General features: G+C 44.8%; 1 protein-coding gene across 1 annotated transcript in view; it reads left to right on the top strand.

Annotated features, from left to right (window-relative positions):
• The window catches only part of LOC124775332 (fibrillin-3-like), a 198434-nt gene that overhangs the window by 69218 nt on the left and 101617 nt on the right, over window positions 1-27599 (top strand). Inside the window, exons 6-7 of the mRNA XM_047250166.1 lie at window positions 2379-5228; window positions 7700-8023. Coding sequence (XP_047106122.1) covers window positions 2379-5228; window positions 7700-8023 — 3174 coding nt within the window. The remainder of the gene's footprint in view (window positions 1-2378; window positions 5229-7699; window positions 8024-27599) is intronic.

Raw genomic sequence — 27599 nt, 5'->3', positions numbered from 1 at the left:
TACAGTTCCCATGCAATTTCCACAATCCAAGTCCTTAGGTGATTTCTAAGGATCCCTTATGGTACTTGCAGCTAGGGTGATAATTTTTTGACCGCCTCAGAATATGTGACTGTAGGCTTTCCTGGCATAAACTATTGATGAAGGTTTCTCGGGTCTCCAGCCGGGTGATAGCGTTGATATCTAGCGACGTTTCGGGAAGTGTCATACTACCCATCTTCTGGCGAAAGATCGATATTCGTGGAGAGCGGGCTATTTATATGCGCGGTCGCCCCCCTCCACTGGACCTCCGGTGGCTGCGGTGGACCAGCGTCGTGCGCGTAATGGTGGGGATGGCGGTGGCCCCCAGCGGCCGCGTTCGGTTCTCGGTGTAAGCATTCTGTCTGCGTCCGCGGCGGAGGACGTTGACGGGCGCGCTCCCGACAGATTGCCGCTATCGCAGGGTTCCATGCTGCGCTGAGTTGGTATCCCTCATCTCTGTTGATCAGATTGTCGTGAATCCTTATTTCTATGGATTCTTTGATAACGATTTCCCAGAAGCCAGATCCTCGGCACAGTACCTTCGTGTTTTCAAAGTTGAAGATGTGTTCTTCATTTATGCTGTGTTACCCAGTCGCGCACATCTGATATGTTCTTCGAAGGGTTTAGATATGCAGCGCTGTGTTTGTCCAATGTTTTGTTTTCCACATTCGCATGGTATGCTGTATACTCCTGGTGTGTTAAGGTTCAGCGCATCTTTGGCATTACCTAGGAGCTCCCTCGTCTTCGGTGGTGGTCGGAGAATGGTTTTGATATTTTATTTGCCCAGAAGTCATGCAATTTTGACCGAGAGCGGACCCACGTACGGAAGGAACGCGAGTCGTTTGTCTTCTTTATCTTCATCATCATCTTCTGGGGTTGTCACTGCTTCCTTCTTCCTTTTAAGCGCTCTGTTGATCTGCGTTTCACTGTAGCCATTTTGGTGAAAGACTTCCTTCAGGTGTTGCAGCTCGGATGGTACGCTATCTTTGTCACAGACGGTGCGCGCCCTATGTACCAGGGTGGTCAGTACTGTTTGTCGTTGTGCTGGATGGTGGCAGCTTGTTGCATGAATGTATAGGTCTGTGTGTGTCTTCTTCCTATGTACTGCATGGCCTAGTAAACCATCTGCCTCCCTCTTAATTAAAATATCAAGGAAGGGGAAGCATCCATTTTCCTCCATTTCCATTGTAAATTTGATGTTCGGATGGATGCTATTGAGGTGTTCAAGAAACTCATCTAGTGCCTATCTGCCATGTCCCCACACGACCAAAGTGTCGTCGACATAGCGGAAGAAGTGCTTTGGTTTCTGTCTGGCAGCCTGAAGGGCAACCCTCTCAAAATGTTCCATATACAGGTTTGCAATCGCAGAAACCAATGGGGAGCCCATGGCCACACCGTCGATCTGCTCGAAGAATTCGCCAGTGCACTGAAAGTAGGTGGTTGTTAGTGCGTGTTCGAAGAGGCTGACTGTTTGTGGATCAAAATGCCAAGGAGTCTTGAAGGGGCACTTTCGTGAAAAGCGACGTCACGTCGAAGCTCACGAGTAGGTCCTCCCTTTGTAGTCGCATGTCCCTGAGTATTTTTACGAATTCAACTGAGTTTCTCACATGGTGGCTGCAGTGTCCACAAGGGGTTTGAGCAGTGTCGCTAGGTATTTAGCAAGACCGTAACTGTGAGAATTGATGGAGTCCACAATCGGTCTCAGAGGTACCCTTTCCTTATGGATCTTGGGGAGTCCATAGAGACGTGGTATCGCTGGCACTCTGGGGTATAGCCGCTTCTTTATTAGCTCAGGTAGGTCAGATTTCTTCAGCAGAGCTATCGTCTTTCTACTCATCGTCGGGGTTGGATCCTTCTTCAGCCTCTTGTAGGCCTCGTCTTGTAGCAGAAGGTTTATTTTCTGCCGGTACTCGGCAGTTCTTAATAGCACTGTAGCATTCCCTTTGTCCGCTGGTAGGATCGTTATATCAGGGTCATCTCTAAGCGACAGGAGAGCTGCTCGTTCTTCCGCAGATATGTTATTTTTAGGTAATCGAGATCTGTCCATTATTCTGCAAGTTTCCCGTTTGATTTCTTCTGCTTCCTCCTTTGGAAGCCCTTCGTATTGCTTCTTCCACGCCGCTGATAATGTCATGTTTTGGGATCGTTCTGGGGACGGGGGCGAAATTTAATCCTTTTTTGAGGACTGAGAATGTGGCAGTGTCCAGTCCTCGCCTCAGAATAGTTTACTCTGACCGTTCCCTCCCGAAAATGTTGCAAAGACCTCCCAGACTGATTAACGCGTTTGCTGAAGATGCTTATTCGTAACTGTTGTAAGAGCGTTACTCTTATTGAGCGCTAATATACTGCCGTTGTTACAGGTAGACGGCGGGTCGTGCTCGCACGAGTGCAGCAACAGCGAGGGCAGCTTCTCGTGCTCGTGCCCGGCCGGCTTCGTGCTCGGCTCGGACGAGCGCACCTGCCGTGACGTCGACGAGTGCGAGTCCGGGGAGGCGCGCTGCGCGCAGGACTGCCTCAACACCATCGGCAGCTTCAGCTGCGACTGCGCCGACGGCTTCCGGCTGGCCGACGACCAGCGCTCCTGCAGGGACGTCGACGAATGCTCCGCCGAAGAGGATGTCTTCCCCGGAGAGACGCGCTGCTCCCACCGCTGCGTCAACACGGAAGGCTCTTTCAGCTGCCAGTGCCCTGCAGGGTTTTTGCTTGGAGAAGACTCCAGAACGTGCAATGACCTCGACGAGTGCCTCGGTGAGCACAACTGTTCCCACGAGTGTATCAACGAAGAAGGTAGCTATAGATGTGGATGTCCCGATGGACAGCTGCTCAGAAGGGATCGTAGAACATGCGAACTGGAGGAAAACTGTTTCAGCAAGATGGACGATGGCTCTGGCAGACTGTGTACGCAAGAGTGTGTGGGGGACGACGGGGATATTATCTGCAAGTGTCCACCTGGATACGTTCTTTCAGACGGTGAAAGCAGGTGTGATGACGTAGATGAGTGTGCGGGCGAAGCGAAAGACGTTTGTTCCCACAACTGCACCAACATTCCAGGAGGTTTCGTGTGTATTTGTCCAGAAGGATATATCTTGTCAAAGGACCACAGAACGTGCGTAGATGACGATGAATGTGACAGCAACGAAACGGAACTAGGTTGTTCTCACGGCTGTGTCAACACCGAAGGCAGTTTCCGATGCACGTGTCCGGCTGGTTTCGTGCTGGACAGCGATTTGTTGAACTGTAAGGACATAGACGAGTGCTCCGAGTTCGAACGCAATGAAAATGCCTCTCGATGCTCCCACGAGTGTGTTAACGATCCTGGCAGCTTCCACTGCACTTGTCCTCCGGGCCTGATACTCGGCGGCGACTTATTGTCTTGCAAGGACATAGACGAATGCATGGATCTCGAGGGCAGTGGGGCAGGAGTTGTCTGCGAACACGGCTGCGTTAACGAGCACGGCAGCTTCAGGTGCACGTGCTTTAAAGGATTCGCACTTGCTGATGACAAACGGAGTTGCGAAGACGTAGACGAGTGCGCAGAAGGCAATGCTCACGGTTGCTCTCATATTTGTGCTAATACTGCTGGGAGCTACCAGTGCAAGTGTCCAGCAGGGTACTACGTGGGCGACGACAACAAAACATGCGAGGATATTGACGAATGTAATGAAGAGAGCGGTGAAATTGTCTGCTTACACTCGTGTATTAATTTGCCTGGGAGCTACAAGTGTTCGTGCCCAATGGGGTACCACCTTCAACGTGACACGGGAGTCTGCGAAGATATAGACGAGTGCGAGGCGTACAAGAAAATAGGAGCAGACGATGGTTGCAGCCACGACTGTAAGAATGTGCCAGGGTCCTATAAGTGCGAATGTCCAGCCGGATTTACCCTGTCTCGCAATCTACGCACTTGCGAAGACATTGATGAATGCAACAACTTCATAAATAATCCCTGCTCCCACGAGTGCAAAAATTTGCCCGGAAGTTTCTTATGCTTGTGTCCAGAAGGGTACAATCTTAAAAGCGATCTTATAACATGCGAGGATATAGATGAGTGTATCGCGAAAGACGAGAATGGGACGTCGTTCGTAGATTGTTCACACGGCTGCGTTAACGAACCGGGGACGTATCGTTGTACATGTCCAGATGGTTTCGAACTGGATGACGACGAAGAAACTTGCGTAGACATCGACGAATGCGATTATGATTTTCCAGTGTGTACATGTAATGAAGAGAGCAGCGAAGTTAACTGCTTAAGTTCGTGTGTTAACATACCTGGGAGTTACATGTGTTCGTGTCCTTACGGGTACCACCTACAACGCGACACGGGAACCTGTGAAGATATAGACGAATGCGCAGCGTATGAGAAAATAGGAGCAGACGATGGTTGCAGCCACGACTGTACGAATGTGCCTGGCTCCTATAAGTGCGATTGTCCCGCCGGACTTAAACTGTCTCGCAATCGACGCACATGTGAAGACATAGACGAATGCAACAACGGAAATAATCCCTGTTCCCACGAGTGCGAAAACTTGCAGGGAAGCTACTTATGCGTGTGTCCGGAAGGGTACACCCTTAAAAGCGATCGTAGAACTTGCGAAGACATAGACGAGTGTATCGCGAAGGACGAGAATGGGACATCGTTCGTAGACTGTTCACACGGCTGCGTCAATGAACCTGGGAAATATCGTTGTACGTGTCCAGACGGCTTTGAATTGGATGACGATGAAGAGACCTGCATAGACATCGATGAATGCCATCGTAATATTTCAGGGTGTACACATGACTGCAGGAATCTGCCTGGGAGTTTCAAGTGTGACTGTGCTCCGGGATTCTTTCTGTTAAACGATCAAAAATCTTGCGATAATTTTGACGAATGTGCTTTGAATGACGAAGGTCATTCATATGCTGGTTGTTCTCATAACTGTACCAATCTGGCAAACAGCTTCTTTTGTAGCTGCCCTGAGGGATACGTCCTTAATAAACACGACTCAAGGACGTGTATTGATTCTGATATTTGTCGAACCAACGAAAACAAGACTTTGTGTTCGCACTTATGCGTAAGTCTTGACGGGAGCTACAAGTGTGCTTGTCCTGAAGGGATGGTTTTGGACAGTGATCAAAGCACGTGCATCGACGAGAAAGAATGTGCTGTGCCGGGCGACGAACTGGACGAGGGCTACGAACGATGCTGGAGGCAGTGCGGCGATTCAGAGGTAAGTACTGGTAGAGAGTGTTAACATATAACGTTACCTTGCTAAACTGCAATCTTTTGCCGGTTTAATTGAAACATCTGACTGCCTGACTATTACATGGAGATATAAACACTATGTGTACCCGACTCTAACGGAAATCGGCAAATGTGATAAACATGATTACATTTTCGAAAATAATGGATGAACTCTTCAAGAGAAAGAGCTTCACAAATTGAGCAAGTCAATAATGCGTTGGTCCAACTCAGGCCTATGTGCAAGCAGTTATTGGGCTTGGTATTGAATAATATAGCTGTTGGATGTCGTCCTGAGGGATATACTGCAAAATTCTGTGCAAATGGAGTGTTAGATCGTCGAAATCCCGAGCTGGTTGAAGGCCCCTGCCCTTAATGCTCCAAACGTTCTCAACTGGGGATAGATCCGGCGACGTTTGGTGGCCAAGACAGGGTTTGGCAAGTACGAAGATAAGCAATAAAAACTCTCGTCGTGTGCGGGCGGCCATTATCTTGTTGAAATTTAAAATCAAGATGGCTTGCCATGAAGGGCATCAACTGTGCTGTAAGGAAGCCGCGTTTGACAACCATAGACGTCCTGCTACGAAAAGAAATGGCACTCCAGACCATCGCTCCTAGCTGTCGAGCCATATGGCGACATTCAAGTTAGTATCCAACCTCTGTCTGGGGCGTCTCCAGCCATGTCATCAGCCTGTAATCTCACTGAATGGAGTAGAATTGTCTTCAGTGATGAAATCCGCTTCGACCTGAGCCCTGATGACCAGCGGTGATGTGACTGTAGACGTCCCGGAGAGCAGTGGAAGAGAGAAGCTAATTGAGTCTTCGATTATTGTTGGATGTGTTCCAGTCTCTGTCTTCCTCTACAGTTTTTACCCTCTACAGTTCCTCTGGTACCAAGAAACTATTAAAGAAATGTCGATATGCTTTTGTTTTTAATTTTCATTGATTTTACGTTTTTTCGTGAAACTGGATTTTCTAGCGCTGTATGGCAAATTTGTATTTCCTTTATATTTGCTGCAGTATCCCTTTATTCCACGTTACAAATCAACGATTTTCGAACAAAATTGGGGGTAAACATTGACTTTTTCAATTTTGCTATAAATACTGCTTATTTTTAAGTAACAGAAAGGAGGATAACTATGTGGAAGAAACTTTTCCACAGGTTACCTGGCCATTTATATATCCTCGCCCAGTTTCTAGATGGTCCACCGCTTTCAGTTTCTAGAGGAATCAAGAAAGCCACTGATCGCATACGCGAACAAAGAGGTCGAAATGGACTAACACACAATAGTTATGCAACACACTTAAGGTACATGTAAAGCAGTTAAAATCTTATATATATATACAGCTGAATTTATACTGCACTTGTAGGCACGTTAAAGTTACATTGTTATAACATAAGTATTTTTCATAAACGTTGACATGGCAAAAATAGAAATACAAAAAAAGTGTTCGTAATTTCGTCCCTCATAAAAATTCTCAAAGGTACAATTAATTTAAATGCATTTCCCCACTCTAACACAGCAAGCCAAAAAAAGTTCAAATGGCTCCAAGCACTATGAGACTTAACATCTGAGGTCATCAGTCCCCTAGACTTAGAACTACTTAAACCTAACTAACCTAAGGACATCACACACGTCCGTGCCCGAGGCAGGATTCGAACCTGTGACAGTAGCAGCAGCGCGGTTCCGGACTGAGGCACCTAGTACCATAGCAAGGCACTTACACCATTAAAAATCACTTGAAGACCAAGAATGAACACTGTTTTAAGTTCGTTTCTTTTGTGTCACATATGAATTTGTATGTCTGCGTAGACGAAGAGCATGTTTCGCAATCACAGTCTAAGCACTTCGAATCCATTTTTCTTCCCTTGCTGTTTCCCATACCAAACAAATAAAGTAATATTTAAAAATAGCAAATAATACTAGTACAAGTTCGAAATTTCGTCTCTGGGAAGAAAACAGAAAATGCACGGGGACGAAATGCCGAAAATCCACACCAACATAGGCGGAACTATTGGCTACAGCGACTACACACGACTGAAATATATTCCAGTATTTGAACACGAATATTCAACACTCTGGCAAACGTGGGTTGTTAATTTGACTGCTACACTAATTCACCTCAGCACCAAAAATTAAATTCCCTCTTACACACAAGCTACACGTTTCCGACACAAAGAACTTTCTCAACAAAACAATGGGCTCAGGTCAGCATGCACGATCAGTTAAACATTTGTTACCAACTGTGAAATCGAAAATCCGCAGGGGAACAAACGCGCCATCTGTCGGACATTTTGTGAACTTTTTTTTTTTTTTTGTTCTAATAAAACTCCATGTCATTCCAAGCATGTGTGTCAATTTTTACCTCTCTATCTTCACTATTCCGTGGTTTAAGTTTTCAAATTTATACTGACTTTTTGATCACCCGGTACATGTCCCTTTCATGTGGATCACGCAGGGCCAGCTGGTGCACTGCGAGTGCAGCGACGGCTACCGGTGGGACGGCGAGGCGCGGCAGTGCGCGGACGTGGACGAGTGCGCGCCGGGCGGCGTGGGCAGGCAGCGCTGCTCCCACGAGTGCGTGAACCGGCCGGGCGGCTACGCGTGCCGCTGCCCCGCAGGCCTGCAGCTGACGCACGACGGTCACGCGTGCCTCCCGACGGGCTGCCTGCACCACAACGGCGGCTGCTCGCACCTCTGCGCCGACACCGACCTCGGGGTGCAGTGCTACTGTCCGCCGGGCTACCGCCTGCTCGAGGACGACCACAAGACCTGCGTCGAGGTCAGTTGCTCTTCTCTTCCTCTGTAGTAGGCTGTCCCCTAGTCTCGTTCCTAGCGGATTTAGCCTTTTTCAGTAAAATGCAACACTCTTTTTCTCAAAGCGGATTCCTTTTTTTTCAGGATTCCCATACACCATACTATTCCCCACTCTTTTGGCAACAAAACCCTATTTTCCACCATAATCTTCTTTCAACGCGAAGAGCCCCATAATACCACTCTACAGGTCGACTTCGGAGCCGTCTTGCCGCATCAATAACCTCTCCAACATCCATATACCTCTTTCCGCGGGTTGCGTCCTTCATTGGGCCAAACAGATGCAAGTAGGAACGTGCGATACCCGGGTTGAAAGATGGATGAGGATGAACAGTTCAGTGAAGTTCTGTGAGCTCATATCGACAGCGCAGACTTCGGTGACGCCATGTATTGTTATGGAGAAAGACAAGTCCATTTGCATTTTTCTGGCGATGAACACGCTTACGTCGTTTCTTTATATACCCGAAGGATAGCACAATGTACTTCAGAGTTTATCGTCGCACTATGAGGGAGGAAATCAGAATAACCCCTTCAGAGATCCAGAAAACCACCATAACTTTGCCGGCTGAGGGTGCGGCCTTTAACGTCAAAAAATGGTTCAAATGGTTCTGAGCACTATGGGACTTAACAGCTGAGGTCATCAGTCCCCTAGAACTTAGAACTACTTCAACCTAACCAAGCTAAGGACATCACACACATCCATGCCCGGGGCAGGATTCCAACCTGCGATCGTAGCGGTCGCGTGGTTCCAGACTGAAGCGCCTAGAACCGCTCGGCCACTCCGGCCAGCGGCTTTGAACTCTTTCTTCATACGGGAGGTGGTGTGGCACCACTTCATGGACTGCCGTTTTGTTTCCCGTTCGAAGTGATGAACCCATGTTTCTTCACCTGTGACAAAAATGATGACGATCAAACTCGTAACGCTCAAGTATCTCCTCACAGATGGTCCTTCGTTGCTCCGTACGGTGTTGGTCAGACTGCGAGTTACCCAGAAGGCATACGCTATTGAGTGCACCAACTGTTGGACGAGAGTGTCATCACTATCAACAGACACGTCCAGTTGTGCAGCGAGGTGTTTGACTGTGAACCGTCGATCACCTCGCATGAAAGTGTCCGCACGTTCCATCATTACGGGAGGCACATCTGTATGCGGTCCGCCCCCGGTAGCCGAGTGGCTAGCGCGACAGTATGTGAATCCTAAGGGCCCGGGGTCGATTCCCGGATGGGTCGGAGATTTTCTCCGCTCAGGGACTGGGTGTTGTGGTGTGCTAATCATCATCATTTCACCCCCATCGACGCAGAAGTCGCCGAAGTGGCGTCATATCGAAAGACTTTCACCCGGCGAACGGTCTACCCGACGGGAGGCCCTAGTCACACGACAGTTATTATCCGTGTGCGGCCAGCCGGCACGCGGAAGATCGGACAGGTTTGCGGGACCTTTTGCGCTGATGACACACGCCTCTCCCAACGGCTCACCGTGCTTTTAAGTTTGTTTTATTTTGGTCTCCGTAGACCTCTCACAAGCTCCTATGAATATTTGTGATGCTCTGGGCTTTCTTGCCAAAAGAAACACGAGGTCAGCTCCCTGCGTGGAACGCACCTCCGTTACAGACGTCGTTTTGCAAGGTACGCACACCGCCGTTACCTATTGGAACTTTATGAAACTATAGGGCCTGAAGCGGGAATAATCCACGATGTCCCACAACAAACTCCGCGAAATTTCCCGGGAAAAAAGTTCGTTGAATTACTTACTTACCGTCTCTCGTACCATTCTCCTTGTACCTGTACACTTCCCTCGCTTACAGCTGAGACCTTTTCTATGTCTGATAACAGTCGCATTTCTGACGGTGCGGAAAAGGACGATCAGGTACAACCTACTTTGGGGAAGCCGAATAGCAGCAAAAGATTTATTAAAAAGATTCTGGGAAAAATAAACACAACTCCAAAAGTAAAAAAAAGTACAAGACGCTAGTGCGAGGAAATCTACTCATAGGATATATTTCCAGACTTTGCAGTTACGTACGCAACAGGTCGGTTTATCTCGTACGGCACAAGAACAGAGATGCTCTGGGCATTTAAGTGTGTGTCCTTGTAAGAGAGACGACGAGATTTTTGAAAAATCCTACTTGCTAAATTTAGATAACATGCATTCCAAAAAGACTGTGCAACTATTTGGCGCAGGGATTTTCTCTGCCTCGTGATGGCTGGGTGTTGTGTGCTGTCCTTAGGTTAGTTAGGTTTAAGTAGTTCTAAGTTCTAGGGGACTGATGACCATAGATGTTAAGTCCCATAGTGCTCAGAGCCATTTTTTTTATTTGGCGCAGAGTATGTAGACGATATTGCAGTTCCTACGTTGGTAAGAAGACCGAAGCAAAGTTCCTTCTGACATGCATCCATGCCCGAAAGGACATTGCATCGTTATTCTTAGCAACAGAAGCTTTGAAATATCCTATTTATTCACCATTACCAGGCAGTGATTATCAATCAAAATGTCCCCTTGCGTACAGGAATTACACTACTGGCCATTAACACTCTGCACCACGAAGATAACGTGCTACAGCCGCGAAATTTAAACGACAGGAAGAAGATGCTGTGATATGCAAATGATAAGCTTTTCACAGCATTCACACAAGGTTGGCGACTGTAGCGACACCTACAACGTGCTGACATGAGGAAAGTTTCCAATCGATTTCTCAGACACAAACAGCAGTTGACCGATGTTGCCTGGTGAAATGTTGTTGTGATGCCTCGTGTAAGGAGGAGAAATGCGTACCATCACATTTCCGACTTTGATAAAGGTCGGATTGTGGCCTATTGCGATTGCGGTTTATCGTATCATGACATTGCTGCTCGCGTTGGTCTAGATCCAATGACTGTTAGCAGAATATGGAATCGGTGGGTTCAGGAGGATAATACGGAACGCCGTGCTGGATCCCAACGGCCTCGTATCGAGTCGAGATGACAGCCTTCTTATCCTCATGGCTGCAACGGATCGTGCAGCCACGTCTCGATCCCTGAGTCAACAGATGGGGACGTTTGCAAGACAACAACCATCTGCACCAACAGTTCGACGACGTTTGCAGCAGCATGGACTATCAACACGAAGACCATGGCTGCGGTTACCATTGACGCTGCATCACAGACAGGAGCGCCTGCGATGGTGTACTCAACGACGAACCTGGGTGCACGAATGGCAAAACGTCATCTTTCAGATGAATCCAGGTTCTGTTTACAGTATCATGACGGTCGCATCCGTGTTTGACGACATCGTGGTGAACGCACATTGGAAGTGTTCATTCGTCATCTCCATACTGGCGTATCACCCGGCGTGATGGTATGGGGTGCCATTGGTTACACGTCTCCATCACCTCTTCTTCGCATTTACGGAACTTTGAACAGTGGACGTTACATTTCAGATGTGTTACGACCCGTGGCTCTTCTCTTCATTCGATCCCTGCGAAACCCTACATTTCAGCAGGATAATGCACGATCGCATGTTGCAGGTCTTGTACAGGCCTTTCTGGATACAGAAAATGTTCGACTGCTGCCCTGGCCAGCACATTCTCCTGATCTCTCACCAATTGAAAACGTCTGGTCAATGGTGGCCGAGCAACTGGCTCGTCGCAATACGCCAGTCACTACTCTTGATTAACTGTGGTTTCGTGTTGAAGCTGCATGGGCAGCTGTACCTGAACGCGCCATCGAGGCTCTGTTTGACTCCATGCCCAGGCGTATCAAGGCCGTTATTACGGCCAGAGGTGGTTGTTCTGGGTACTGATTTCTCAGGATCTATTGACCCAAATTGCGTGAAAATGTAATCACATGTCAGTTCTCCAATGAATACCCATTTATCATCTGCATTTCTTCTTGGTGTAGCAATTTTAATGGCCAGTAGTGTACATAACGTATGTACAGGTACAATTTGTGACGAGGGAACTATGACGTATGGAAGTCTGGGTCTGCTCCTACAGCCGTTAACAGATAGCAAAAGCTAATAATATGAGTATCTGCGTAAAGCAAGAAATCCGGGTTGGAGTCCCGGTCCGGCACAAATTTTCACTGTCGTCATTCCCTTATACAGCTGACGGTTGTTCATATTCCCGAATACGAATTCTTTTAATGTATTTCATAGTTTACATCTCGAAGTGATTATAATAATAAGGTAAGAGATATTATGGCACTTAAAGCCATTTTTCCTCTTTCATTAAGAGAATGGAAAAGGAAAGAAAATCCATAATAATATTACGGTGTGTCCTTCACACTGTCTGCACGGTGGCCTGCGGTATACAAGGTGACCCAGGAAGAATGGTCGATATTCAGGGATATGACAGGAACGCTCATTTGAAGCAAAATTCTTTGTATGGGCATGTTCTCTGTACCCGTGGTCTAGGGGTAGCGTCTATGTTTCATAATCAAAACGTTTTCGGTCCCTGGTTCGATCCCCGCCACTGCCTAAATTTTGATAAATAATCAGCATTGTCGGCCGAAGACTTCCGGCATAAGAAGTCAGCCTCATTCTGCCAACGGCCTTGTGAAAGAGGGGGGAGGGGCGGATAGAGGTTCAGGGCACTCTCTTGTCCTAGGGGTGGGAAATCGCCCCTAAAGGCAGAAGAATCAGCAATGATCAACGACATGAGGATGCAGAAGGCAATGGAAACCACTGCTTTAAAGACACGTAACGTGTATCCACAGGACATGTGGACTGTAATTGAAGAAGTGTCATGATGATCTCTCCATTGGCAAAAGATTTCGGAATAGTCCCCCATTCGGATTTGCGGGAGGGGACTGCCAAGGGGGAGGTTACCATGAGAAAAAGATTGAATAATCTACGAAACAATAACGTTCTACGAGTAGGAGCGTGGAATGTCAGAAGCTTGAACGTGGTAGGGAAACTAGAAAATCTGAAAAGGGAAATGCAAAGGCTCAATCTAGATACAGTAGGGGTCAGTGAAGTGAAGTGGAAGGAAGACAAGGATTTCTGGTCAGATGAGTATCGGGTAATATCAATAGTAGCAGAAAATGGTATAACAGGTGTAGGATTCGTTAAGAATAGGAAGGTAGGGCAGAGGGTGTGTTACTGTGAACAGTTCAGTGACCGGGTTGATTTAATCAGAATCGACAGCAGACCAACACCGACAACGATAGTTCAGGTATACATGCCGACGTCGCAAGCTGAAGATGAACAGATAGAGAAAGTGTATGAGGATATTGAAAGGGTAATGCAGTATGTAAAGGGGGACGAAAATCTAATAGTCATGGGCGACTGGAATGCAGTTGTAGGGGAAGGAGTAGAAGAAAATGTTACAGGAGAATATGGGCTTGGGACAAGTAATGAAAGAGGAGAAAGACTAATTGAGTTCTGTAACAAGTTTCAGCTAGTAATAGCGAATACCCTGTGCAAGAATCACAAGAGGAGGAGGTATACTTGGAAAAGGCCGGGAGATACGGAAAGATTTCAATTAGATTACATCATGGTAAGACAGAGATTCCGAAATCAGATACTGGATTGTAAGGCGTACCCAGGAGCAGATATAGACTCAGATCCCAATATAGTAGTGATGAAGAGTAGGCTGAAGTTCAAGACACTAGTCAGGAAGAATTAATACGCAAAGAAGTGGGATACGGAAGTACTAAGGAATGACGAGATCCGTTTGGAGTTCTCTAACGCTATAGATACAGCAATAAGGAATAGCGCAGTAGGCAGTACAGTTGAAGAGGAATGGACATCTCTAAAAAGGGCCATCACAGAAGTTGGGAAGGAAAACATAGGCACAAAGAAGGTAGCTGCGAAGAAACCATGGGTAACAGAAGAAATACTTCAGTTGATTGATCAAAGGAGGAAGTACAAACATGTTCCGGGAAAATCAGGAATACAGAAATACAAGTCGCTGAGGAATGAAATCAATAGGAAGTGCAGGGAAGCTAAGACGAAATGGCTGCAGGAAAAATGTGAAGACATCGAAAAAGATATGATTGTCGGAAGGACAGACTCAGCATACAGGAAAGTCAAAACAACCTTTGGTGACATTAAAAACAACGGTGGTAACATTAAGAGTACAACGGGAATTCCACTGTTAAATGCAGAGGAGAGAGCAGATAGGTGGAAAGAATACATTGAAAGCCTCTATGAGGGTGAAGATTTGTCTGATGTGATAGAAGAAGAAACAGGAGTCGATTTAGAAGAGATAGGGGATCCAGTATTAGAATCGGAATTTAAAAGATCTTTGGAGGACTTACGGTCAAATAAGGCAGAAGGGATAGATAACATTCCATCGGAATTTCTAAAATCATTGGGGGAAGTGGCAACAAAACGACTATTCACGTTGGTGTGTACAACATATGAGTCTGGCGATATACCATCTGACTTTCGGAAAACCATCATCCACACAATTCCGAAGACGGCAAGAGCTGACAAGTGCGAGAATTATCGCACAATCAGCTTAACAGCTCATGCATCGAAGCTGCTTACAAGAATAATATACAGAAGAATGGAAAAGAAAATTGAGAATGCACTAGGTGACGATCAGTTTGGCTTTAGGAAAAGTAAAGGGACGAGAGAGGCAATTCTGACGTTACAGCTAATAATGGAAGCAAGGCTAAAGAAAAATAAAGACACTTTCATAGGATTTGTCGACCTGGAAAAAGCGTTCGACAGTATAAAATGGTGCAAGCTGTTCAAGATTCTGAAAAAAGTAGGGGTAAGCTATAGGGAGACACGGGTCATATACAATATGTACAACAACCAAGACCGAGCGAGGTGGCGCAGTGGTTAGACACTGGACTCGCATTCGGGAGGACGACGGTTCAATCCCGCGTCCGGCCATCCTGATTTAGGTTTTCCGTGATTTCCCTAAATCACTCCAGGCAAATGCCGGGATGGTTCCTCTGAAAGGGCACGGCCGACTTCCTTCCCCATCCTTCCCTAATTCGATGAGACCGATGACCACGCTGTCTGGTCTCTTTCCCCAAACAACCAACCACCCAACAACCAAGAGGGAATAATAAGAGTGGACGATCAAGAACGAAGTGCTTGTGTAAGACAAGGCTGTAGCCTTTCGCCCCTACTCTTCAATCTGTACATCGAGGAAGCAATGATGGACATAAAGGAAAGGTTCAGGAGTGGAACTAAAATACAAGGTGAAAGGATATCAATGATACGATTCGCTGATGACATTGCTATCTTGAGTGAAAGTGAAGAAGAATTAAATGATCTGCTGAACGGAATGAACAGTCTAATGAGTACACAGTATGGTTTTAGAGTAAATCGGAGAAAGACGAAGGTAATGAGAAGTAGTAGAAATGAGAACAGCGAGAAACTTAACATCAGGGTTGATGGTCACGAAGTCAATGAAGTTATGGAATTCTGCTACCTAGGCAGTAAAATAACTAATGACGGACGGAGCAAGGAGGACATCAAAAGCAGACTCGCTATGGCAAAAAAGGCATTTCTGGCCAAGAGAAGTCTACTAATATCAAATACTGGCCTTAATTTGAGGAAGAAATTTCTGAGGATGTACGTCTGGAGTACAGCATTGTATCGTAGTGAAACATGGGCTGTGGGCAAACGGGAACAGAAGAGAATCGAAGCATTTGAGATGTGGTGCTATAGACGAATGTTGAAAATTAAGTGGACTGATAAGGTTAGGAATGAGGAGGTTCTACGCAGAATCGGAGAGGAAAGGAATATGTGGAAAACACTGATAAGGGGAAGGGACAGGATGATAGGACATCTGCGAAGACATGAGGGAATGACTTCCATGGTACTAGAGGGAGCTGTAGAGGGCAAAAACTGTAGAGGAAGACAGAGATTGGAATATGTCAAGCAAATAATTGAGGACATAGGTTGCAAGATGAAGAGGTTAGAACAGGAAAGGAATTCTTGGCGGGCAGCATCAAACCAGTCAGTAGACTGATGACAAAAAAAAAAAAAAAAATGCTCTGTTCCGAGTGGTTTCCGGGACCGAACACATTTATGAGGAACAGTAATGGAACGAAATTCAAACGTGTGGAACACGCTTTGTGATTTCTATCCATTACAATTAACTGCCCACCAGGATCGCCAGACGTTACGCAACTGGATTTTTCGTTGTGTATGGGGTTGGATGAAGGCCGAGGCGTACAAACGAAAGGCGAATAAGCGAGCTAAGCTGCTTGGTTGCATCATGGACGCTGCTGGCCTCAGTCTGGAACTTGCAGAGCTACTCAGACAAGTAACAAAACAAGTTCCCCCAAGAATGCACAAATGCAATGAAGGTGACGTTGGGATTATCGAACGTTTATTGTGAACTCTGCAACACCTGTACAGTGACTTGTCTGATAATTTTTAAATTTAAATGTGTTGAAGATACGTATTTTTCAATTGATACTTTATAATACGCATGTTGCAATGTTTATTAACTGTTGTAAATGCGTAGACGCGGGCATCCATTTGGTTGCCCTTGGGATGGAAGGGACTGGGCAAACAGGAGTTTAACACTATTCGTCGAACAAAATAGTGTCAAATACAATTTATTGCAACCACAGACTTCAATGATGAAACATAAGATTGACACTGTAAAATGAATAATATCAGCTCAAATCCAAGGCATTGAGTTTAAGACCCGAAGCCACCAGTTAATCGGGGTGCTTCACAAACCAAGCTGATCAAGGAACTCAAGACACTATATCTCTCTAAACATACATTTATGTGAATGCCTGATGTCTGCTCTTTCGGCCATGTTCAAAAGAACGGACATCATACGGAATCCGTAGCTGTGATACATTTTATGTAAATTGGGGTGGTGGATGGGGGGAGGGAGAAACGAAAGGAAAGGGATTACTTATGTGAGTTGCATCGGGACATTACACGGAATCAGTGGCGACGAGTGAATGAGTGTGCCGCACCTGGATTCGAACCCGTGATTTCCTGCTTACTAGACACAACGTTATCGCAACTGCGCGGACTGTCTCGGCACAACTCACGGACGACCCACACTCCCACCAAGCGCCACCTATAACAGTTCCTGTCTATGTCCTCCATTCTCGCCACTCTGAGATTACCGCAGGAGGTCGGACGTACTTGTAGATCCGCACTGAAGAAGGTGAATCCATTGCCCATCTAGGCGAATCAGTTATACAAATGCTTGATATCTGTTCTTTCGGTCATGTCCAAAAGAACAGACACCACGTGGAATCTGCAGCTGTGATGCATTACATGTAAATTGAAGGTGGAGGGGGGGGGGGGAGGGGAAGGAAAAGATAGGAATTTAATCAACGCCAAAGAATTTTAATGAACGCGTAAGTGTCAAAACGGCAAGCGGAATATACACTTTAAACTAATTTACAATCACATTTAGAAGGCAAATTGGATATAACCGTGAAATTAAAGGCAAAAGCCACAAGGAAATTAGCTACAGTACATGAGCTCAAACAGGAAACAGAATACTCACTTCTGAATAATCAACAAGGTAAAAAGGCAAATTGAACACATATTTGAAATTAATTGAAAACCCAAACAATTTTAAATAGCGCATATGCTCTCGGGCAGGAAAGAGGAAGCACACTATGAGTTCATTTAAAAAAAGGTTTCAGAGACAGCAATCAAATAACGAACGCGCAGGCGCTCAAACAACAAAATACACACTTCAAATTTAATAAGAAACAAGTTCCTTAACAAATGGACTAAACCAGGATATATAGTGCATGTCAACCAGTAAAAAATAAAATGGATACGCACACTCGCTTCGCAGAGCTAACAACACTTGAACCCTATAGTATCGGTTGTCGCTCCACCAAGTATGGGCGACAGCTCCCCACAGGCAGAAAGGGAGAAGAATATGTTCGCTCAGTTTTACAAGTTAACGGATTAAATATTCCGTCCAGAGTTAGCTACGAAGCACAAGAAACGTCTGCATTACGGAATGTGTTTATATACACATCAAAAAAAGTTTTGCATCACCTCGGTCCCGAGAGTTCCGGAACCTGTACAGAAAATTGGAATAGAGATAAACACAAACATCATTTCTGCCCTTTCTATAGCTCATGAAATCCATACTTTGCATGTTGTACCACCATACAACGAGATCTTCAGAGGTGGTGGTTCAGATTGCTGTACACACCGGTACCTCTAATACCCAGTAGCACGTCCTCTTGCATTGATGCATGCCTGTATTCGTCGTGACATACGACCCGCAGGCTCATCAAGGCTCTGTTGGTCCATATTGTCCCACTCCTCAACGGCGATTCCGTATAGATCCCTCAGAGTATTTGGTGGGTCACGTCGTCCATAAACAGACCTCTTCAATCTAACCCAGGCATGTTCGATAGGGTTCATGTCTGGAGAACATGATGGCCACTGTAGTCGAGCGATGTCGTCATCCTGGTGGAAGTCATTCACAATATCTGCGCGATGAGGGTGCGAATTGTCGTCCATGAAGACGAATGCTTCGCCAATATATTGCCGATATGGTTTCACTATCGGTTGGAGGATGGCGTTCACGTACCGTACAGCCGTTACGGCACCTTCCATGGCCACCAGCGACGTACGTGAGCCCCACATAATGCCACACCAAATCACCAGGGAACCTGCACCTTGCTGAACTCGCTGGACAGTGTGTCTAAGGCGTCCAGCCTGGCCGAATTCCCTCCAAACACGTCTCCGATGATTGTCTAGTTGAAGGCATACGCGACACTCATCGGTGAAGAGAGCGTGATGCAAATACGCGTTTGATGCCAATACGCGTTTCTTTTTATTTTATTTTATTTTATTTTTTAAACTTTTTTTTTGGAAATTCAGCCGCTAAGAAAGGGAATATGTGGGTGAAATGTTTATGAAATTATTTCGTTACGAAAGCATTTTTAATGCTAAATCTATGAAAATTGGTATTTGACTTCTCCTTTAAATACGAAAAAACGTGTTTTTCACTGTTTTTGGAAATTCGCACACTAAGGCGGTGAAATAGGACAGGCCATTCAATGACACATCATAGCTCATTCCAAACCGCTAAGGATAGAAACTTGAAATGTGAAAAGGTTATGGATCTTATAGTCTTGGCATCATTTAAGATGGGACTGTTTGAAATTGTACTCCTAAGGAGGCGAAAAATGGATGAAAGGCTTTGTAAAAACATGTCACTATTAAGGGAACTTTGAAGGTAGAACTGCGAACTTAGATTTGGTCTCTCAGTCAGAAATTAAAAAAAAGTCTTTCAGCAGTTTGGGAAATTCAGCCAATAAGGAGGTAAAATAAAAGGTGAAAATTTTTAGAAAATAAATCATTATTAAAGAACTACTAAAGCATTTTTAAAGAATATGTGAAAATTACTATTTGAGTTCTCATTTGGAAACTAAAAAATACTATTTTAATTATTTTGGAAATTCGACCCTTAAATGGAGTGAAACAGGGAATGAAAAGTTTTATGAAATTATTACATTATAAAATTTGTATTTGGATTCTCTATTAGGAATCAAAATAAAAAAAACTACGTGTTTGTCTCTTTTTTGAATCTCAACCCCAAAGGGGATGAAACAGTGGATGAAAATTGTTAAGAAAATATTTCGTTATATTAAAAAAAATGTTGAAGCTAATTCTAAGAAAATTGATATTTCACTTCTCCGTTAGATATAAAGCAATATCTGTTAGGCGATAAAGTTTCTATGGAAATATCACCACAAGAATGCAAAAGACGTAACTAACAAAACCTTGGACCCCAGCTACCAGAATCGCGTTTTGGTCAGGAGTACATTCGGAAATGACCATGCTCCTACGGCCTTAATTAGCATGAAAAGTTAGAAGGTACTGCAATCTGCGAACAATTCGATTAAAGAAAAACAAATCGGTGTGAGACCATGCAATCCAAGTGAGCGATGCAGCGGGCTCTAAGAAAGATTTTTTATGAACCACAAGATTTATGGGACAACAATTCTTAAAACCCTATAAGTAATTAGGGAAACTAGAAATACACTTTAAGAGAGGCTGAGCTGCAAGATACCAAAGCTTGATAATTTCAAATCCAGCTTGTTCGTTTCTGGGAAACAGAATCTACGATAGTCTGTAATGCATTGGTTAACACACATGAAGAGTTTGGAGGAACAATTCGCACACAAAATGTTCTTACATAAAGGCTGCAACGTCCGACCTAACGAAGCTAACTGACACCAAGGAAAGTTACGAAATGTGCTTACCCTTAACCCCGACAAGCTGCTAGAGAACGCAGGTTGACAGCGGTGTGACGGACGTTTCCCACAGTGGCAGGAATCCCAGCCTGCTGGCCGCTGTCCACACAAACATTGCCACCGCGCCAAACGTCGGGCAGCTTGCTCTGGACAGCCGCCCCGGCTCTGACCGGTCCGGTACTAATCTGCACTTTAAGCACGCCCGACATGCCCCAGAAGAAACTCCTGTGACGAACGCCGTTCCCATTCCGTCGGCGCAGGACATCCGATTGTATGGCACACCCTCTGGTCAAAGATGAGTACTGAATAATACGTAAAATAAATGACAATGAACATTAAGTGTTTCTAGTTGGAAGCAATCCGGATCAGGACATATGCCCTTTGGGAGATTTTTTGCTTAAAATGATAGTTCCTGTTGTGAGGGCACAGGAGATTTATTTTACTTTATTTTAAACATATCAGAGCGTTTGGATAGAACTTGTACCCTCAACAGTCTTGTATGACTGAGAAAGTGAGGATAATTTGAACTGGGCTCGGCCATCATACAACTAGCGTTTGTTAGTTGATATACACTGCCGGGAAAAAATTAGTACACATAGAAAGACGATGTTGATTTTGATCCGATAACGGCATATGGCACCTGATTGATAGTAGATGTTCTGATAATGTTTCAACCTCGTCCGCCAACAGATAGCTGAGTGGGACAGCTACCAGAGCACCATCTGTGCCTACCCTATTAATGGGAAGGCTCTGTCTGGTGCGAAAGTGTGAAGCAAGCAGGCAACCACGCCACAGGACAGCACTCGTGCTTCATACAGACAAATGAGGGAGTTCAAAAGGGTCAAATTGTGGCCTTCCAAGAATTCAAGAAATATCATACGAGGAAGTGACGACAGGGAACTACTTTTATCGACAGCTAGTTTTTGCTCATCATGGCCAGTCTTCCATCTGGCTCGGAGAGAATAAGACAATGCGGATGATACTTCACTTAGTTGGCTCCGCACCTGTTTTCTTGAACCATAGCAAGAGCGTTCAATTATTGAATATCATTCGTTATTCCTTATAATCATACGAAACACTTAAGTAAAAGGAAAAACGTATATTTTTTCCCTTCGTACCTGGGAAGTAACGATGGAAACAAACAAAGAGGTCGTCGTTGTGATTTTAGTTACCAAAAACTGATTTAAATTATTCCATATTACGTGGAGAAACACAGAAACAAATACGAAGATACTATTTCCACCACTTTTATTGTTCTAATTTTCGTGATCATCTACGCCCTACAACTTTCGAAGATGGCTGCTGAGACCATGGACCCTGCATGACGCGTAATCCGACTAAATTAAAATCTTTCCTGTGTTCGGACAAGCCACTTCTAATGTACTAACGATATCAACTGTCACAGAAAAGGCAGGTAACATGTGAACATGTGTTATAAGTGTTACTTTCGAGCTGCCGCCGCCAACGTAAACGAAAAGGAAAGAACATAATTTACAGCCTTTTAATGACAGTCGTGGAGCAGTGTTATCGCTCCAGCGGCAGTTGCGTGCTCACGAAATTATTACTGGAGTTTTGGACCACTCAATTTGCATTTTACGGTGAGCAATTAATCACGGGTTCACACGCAACAATATTTTTATGTTCCACTTTTATTATTGGTTATATGTCAGTATTTCGTGACATATTTACGCCAGCATGCAATCTCTCATAACAGTCTGCTAGCTGTTTGCCTAATACATTCAATAAACGATGTGTGATTACCTTTCTCGAACTCATGCCGTCTCCTTGTGGCGTCAGATTAGTGTAATACATTATAATGGCGAAATTTTTAATGCAGTTTTAGAAACAGCTAAACTCGTATGCTCCGTTTCTTGAAATACTTCTCCTTTATTGATCCAATATAAACCACCGAAAAGCTCTCTCTCTTTTTCCATGTTGACTCCTTGAACGCACACACACTTGGTGCGAAAAGGTATTTTCGCATTATTAATAACTACACTCTGTTCCCTAAAGCTAGTTACGGAAATACACTGACGGGAAGAACATTACTTCACTCAGTCTCTGCTGTCAAGAATAACCCACCTGCCAGGCAGATTGTATTGACATGTAAATGCAACTTTCCGGCAAAGCAATTACAGTCTTGTATAGAGTCTCGTTTCACATCAGCTTGCATTATTGTTGAAGAATTCTACCTCCAATCAGACGGAAGTCCTTATCTTTCTCGAGCCTTTGAAGCTAAATTAAAGCTGCCAACCTAATGAGGCATGGAGAGAGCCAAACAACCATAGGTGCTGGTGCCTGTTTTTTTTTTTCGGACGTGTCCGAAAGAACAGACATCATTCATGTATATACAGACGAAACTGGAATTTCGACGTTATTCGCAAACGGGCATCGAAATAAGTACAGTAGCATCAAGTGAAAATTTGTACCGGACTGCATTTCGAACCCGGATTTACAGCTTTCCACGAACGGTCGCCGTAACCGCTTCGGCTTTCTGAGCATGCTTAACGTTCAACCCAAATTCCCAGCTTGTTGCATAGTACATATGTAACGTTCCGTGTCCACTACGCTCATTGGTCGTAGCCTCACGTGCACGTAACAACTAATGTAATTAAAATCTCTCCTTTGCGGACACACCTGCCAGGAACACAACGACCACTGGCATTTGTGGAAAGCAGCTACAGCTCACAGACACCAACTTTTGTTTACCATTACCAGTTCCGCTCTTTAGAAGCGTTCATCGTCAGTAAACCATTCCCCTGGTGACAACATATACTGATTTTCTATGTAGCGCGTTACGAGTGGCGCAGAATGTTGATTCCATATGAGTAATGCCTCTAGGCTACTATAATATTCATATGGCCAGTAGTGACAATTTGGCGTCTTAAATCAGCAAGGTAAGGATAATCTCCGAATTTACAGAAACATCTGGACGTGTGTGCTGTCTAATTATCTCGATAGTTCTCATACGAAGCAGCAAGACGAACTTGGCGTTGTTCTGAGCGTACTGGAAATTAAGCCCTTCGATATAGTCGCATTTGGGTTTCTTTGACAACTTATCCGCAGTGATTATGTTGTGCACATTATTGTTAACGTTTTGTGTTCCAAGTTCCGATTACAACTGCTTTACCTTGTAACAGTTATTGATTTATGATATTCAGTTTTCAGTTAGTGTAACTGAGCATTATTAATAACTACACTCTGTTCCCTAAAGCTAGTTACAGAAATACACTGACGGGAAGAACATCGAAACACCAGGAAGGAGTTGTGCGAATTAAACGAAATTTGGTAGGCGTGTTTCTTCATCTGAAAGATGATGCCTATTCACAGTTCGCACTAGTCGCGCAAGAGTGGCGTTAGTAGCGCCACTATGAGAATGCCAATCAGGTTTGTTTTAAGTACACGCTTTAACGATCGCGAGCGATAGTTACTTTTGACATTGGACGTGGTGAGTTGATGTTAGTCAAGAATGTCTTCAAGGCGAAAAAGACGCCATTATCCACACCTCACTGAGTTTGAACGAGGTCGAGTAATAGGGCTATGAGAAGCTGGATGTTCCCTCTGTGATACTGCAGAGAGACTTGGCAGGAATGTTGCCACTGTACATGTTTGCTGGCAGCGGCAGTCATGAGAAGTACAATTGCAAGAAGACCGGCCTCTGCATGGTCTGGTGGCACCAACGAGAAGGAAGACCATTGCGTTCAGAGTGTAGTTCTGGCACATCGTACTGCATCTGCAGCAGCAATTTCAGCAACGGTTGGCACAACAGTGACACAACGAACTGTTAACAAATTGGTTACTTCGAGGATAGCTCCGAGTCAGATGCCCTGTAGCTTGCATTCTACCGACCCGAAACTACCGCCATTTGCGACTTCACTGTTGTCAAGTGAGAGCTCATTGGAGGGCAGGGTGGAGAGCTGTTGTGTTTCCTGATGAGCTGGTTCTGCTTCGGTGCCAATGGTGGTCGTGTGTTGATTAGAAGGTGGCCATTGAAGGCCTGCAACCAACCTGTCTGTGTTCTAGACACACTGGACCTACACCTGGAGGTACGGTCCAGGACGTGATTTCATATGGCAGCAGGAGTTATACCAAGCTTCCTGACTGCAAAACAATAGGTTAGTCGTGTGATTCTGTTTTACTGTCATTCGTGAACAACATTCCAGGAGGTGTTTTCCGAAATGATACCACTTGCCCACGTACTGATGATGTAACCGAACATGCTCTACAGAGTTTCGACACACTGCCTTCGTCTGCTCGATCACCAGATCTATCGCCAATCGAGCACACAGGAGGCATTATCAGACGTCAACTCCAGTCTCATCCACAAACCGTATTAACCGTCCCTTATTGATTAACCAAGTGCTACTGGCATGGAACTCCATTCTGTAAACTTATATCCAGCACCTGTACAACATTGTTCATGCACGTTTGAATATTTGCGTTTAACAGTTTGGCAATTGCACTAGTTATTAATGTACCACCATTTCCTATTTGTGATGGCTTATCTCGGGCTTATATTAACCTATGAGCTTGCAATATTAAAAAAGTAAATATGTCACATAGACAAATGTATTCCAACAATTTCATTACTCTTACATTAATTACTTTTGATGTTGCAATTTTTTCTACTCGTTGCAGTTCTTGGCAGTCACGTCTTTGCAGTGCAAGATATAGTTACTCATAAGACCAATAGAGAAACAATTTGGGTGTTGAAACGTATTCTTCCCGTTGGTAGTATAACTGAAACTTAGCAACAGTGCAGAATATGCTTGGAAACTTCGTAATCGTCGAGTTATCTCCAGGATGACAAGGAATTATCGTTCCAAAATCACTAGATATTTTCTTGTCGTTTCTATTGAATAAACTCAGTGCATTTCGCTTGTACGTTAGGATATCAGGTTATGGTATTGAGTCTAGGAAGGTTGTCCCATGCAGAAACTGCATCTAATGTTATCCTTTACACTCCAGTTTATCTGTCCTATCCACCACAGGAGCAATTAGGGAGAGATGAATGCTGCAGTTCACCGTTAGCTCTGAGGTAACGGGGTTTAGCTCTAAGGTTAAGGCTGCATAGACTCTTGATTCCCATCTTGAAGTAGGCCAGCTTATTACCTGTTCTGTGACAAAACTACAACCAGCCAGATCGAAAGTTAATAAATTTTTTTAAGGAAGCTGCTCCATCATAAGTCTTCTCACTACATTCAGTACTTCATAGTTTCAGGGTGGAAAACTTGCAACACTGCGTATCTGATAATTCCTTTGTCTGCCTCCATTGACATAACTGACATTTTTACGAGAAAATACAGTTTCATTTATGAAACTGTGAAACTGAATAATTTATTAACTAGGTTTCTTTACAAATCTGCGCTACCTGAAACATTTCCATACTACTTCAACATGTCACGGGCCAACATGTAAACACAGCCCATTTCGAAGTCCAAAGTGTGTAATATGTTACTAATTCATGTTGATTGATGCACACTTACGTTGCGATTTACGTTATAAGATTATAATGGTTTGGAATCAAAGATGTTGTCAAGCCAGGTTTGAACTGCATTTTTGCTCTGAATGGTTTTTTTTATGGTTCTGTGATAAGGAGCAAGAAAGACAAACATTTGAGGACACAAGTCCAAAGGTGTAAGTGCATGAGGGATGATTTCCCAAAGAAATACGTGGACAGATGTTTTGTGAAATCAGCATAGCGCAGACAGTGTCATCCTGCTGTTCCGTTGGTCGATTTTATTTACAAAATTCAAATGGCTGTAAGCTCTATGGGACTTAACACATGAGGTCATCAGTCTCCTAGACTTAGAACTACTTAAACCTAACTAAACGAGGGATATCACACACATCCATGTCAGAGGCAGGATTCGAACCTGCGAGCGTAGCAGCAGCGCGGTTCCCGACTGAAGCACCTAGAACCGCATGGCCACACCGGGCAGCTTTTTTTTTTACACTGTAACCATAGGGTATCTCAGTTGTTGGCAACAAATGCAAGGGACGCCTCCCTAAGTAGCAGTCTGTAGTGCAAATTGCCCTTTTTATGATAAAACATGCAAAATATTATCTTTACAAACTGCCTTTTTGCTGAAGGAGATATATTTTGTTAGGACTCAGCAGTTAATTGCTTCATTATAGCATAAAGTCTTCACAACTCCTCGCCAGTAACTAGGTTGCATAGGAATTCTCATAGGAAAATCTTACGTCATTCAAACAAAAATTCGGTAGTGGTTACAAAATTGATTTTCGTTACTTTGAATGAAGTCACAGTTTATCACATGTGCAAATCGAGACCTCCTGAACTAGGAAATCATTCATGCCAGAACGATCAATCTTGGAAAAAAATTCTTTTTTCGCTTGATTTTTCCGATAGCGGTCGCCTTACACATGATATGTTTCGAGCTTCTTCCGCTGTCTTTAGCTCTCTATTTTACCCGAGGTGTAATGAGGTGACAAAAGTCATGAGAGAGCGATATGCACGTACGAGATGGCTATATTATCGTGTATACTGCGTATAAAAGGGCAGCGCATTGGCGAAACTCTCATTTGTATTCAGATGACACATGTGAAAAGGTGTCCGACTAGTTTATTGCTGCGTGACGTGAATTAACAGACTTTGAACGCGGAATGGTAGTTGGAGCTAGATTCTTCGGACATTCCACTTCGGAAATCGTTAGGGAATTCAGTATTCCGAGATCCACACTGTCAGTAGTGTGCCGAGAATACCAAATTTCAGGCTTTATCTCTCTCCACAGACCACACAGTTAGCAACGGTGTTCACTTAACGCCCGAGAGGAGCGGCGTTTGCCGGCCGGTGTGGCCGAGTGGTTCTAGGCGCTACAGTCTGGAACCACACGACCGCTACGGTTGCAGGTTCGAATCCTGCCTCTGACATGGATGTGTGTGATGTCCTTAGGTTAGTTAGGTTTAAGTAGTTCAAAGTTCTAGGGGACTGATGACCTCAGAAGTTAAGTCCCATAGTGCTCAGAGCCATTTTTTTCAGCGGCGTTTGTGTAGAGCTGTCAATGCTAACAGACAAGCAACACTGCGTGAAATAACCGCAGAAATCAGAGTGGGACGTTCAACAAACGTGTCCGTTAGGAAAACCGTACGTGTCCGTTAGGAATACGAGACGAAATGTGGCGTTAATGGGCTATGGCAGTAGACGACCACCACGAGTGCGCTTGTTGAAAGCAGCGCCTCTTCTGGTTCAAATGGCTCTGAGCACTATGGGACTCAACTGCTGAGGTCATTAGTCCCCTAGAACTTAGAACTAGTTAAACCTAACTAACCTAAGGACATCACACACATCCATGCCCTAGGCAGGATTCGAACCTGCGACCGTAGCGGTCTCGCGGTTCCAGACTGCAGCGCCAGAACCGCACGGCCAC

This window comes from Schistocerca piceifrons, chromosome 1 (genome assembly GCF_021461385.2).
Source record: "Schistocerca piceifrons isolate TAMUIC-IGC-003096 chromosome 1, iqSchPice1.1, whole genome shotgun sequence".
Taxonomy (NCBI): domain Eukaryota; kingdom Metazoa; phylum Arthropoda; class Insecta; order Orthoptera; family Acrididae; genus Schistocerca; species Schistocerca piceifrons.
This window is presented reverse-complemented; position numbering and strand designations above follow the sequence as displayed.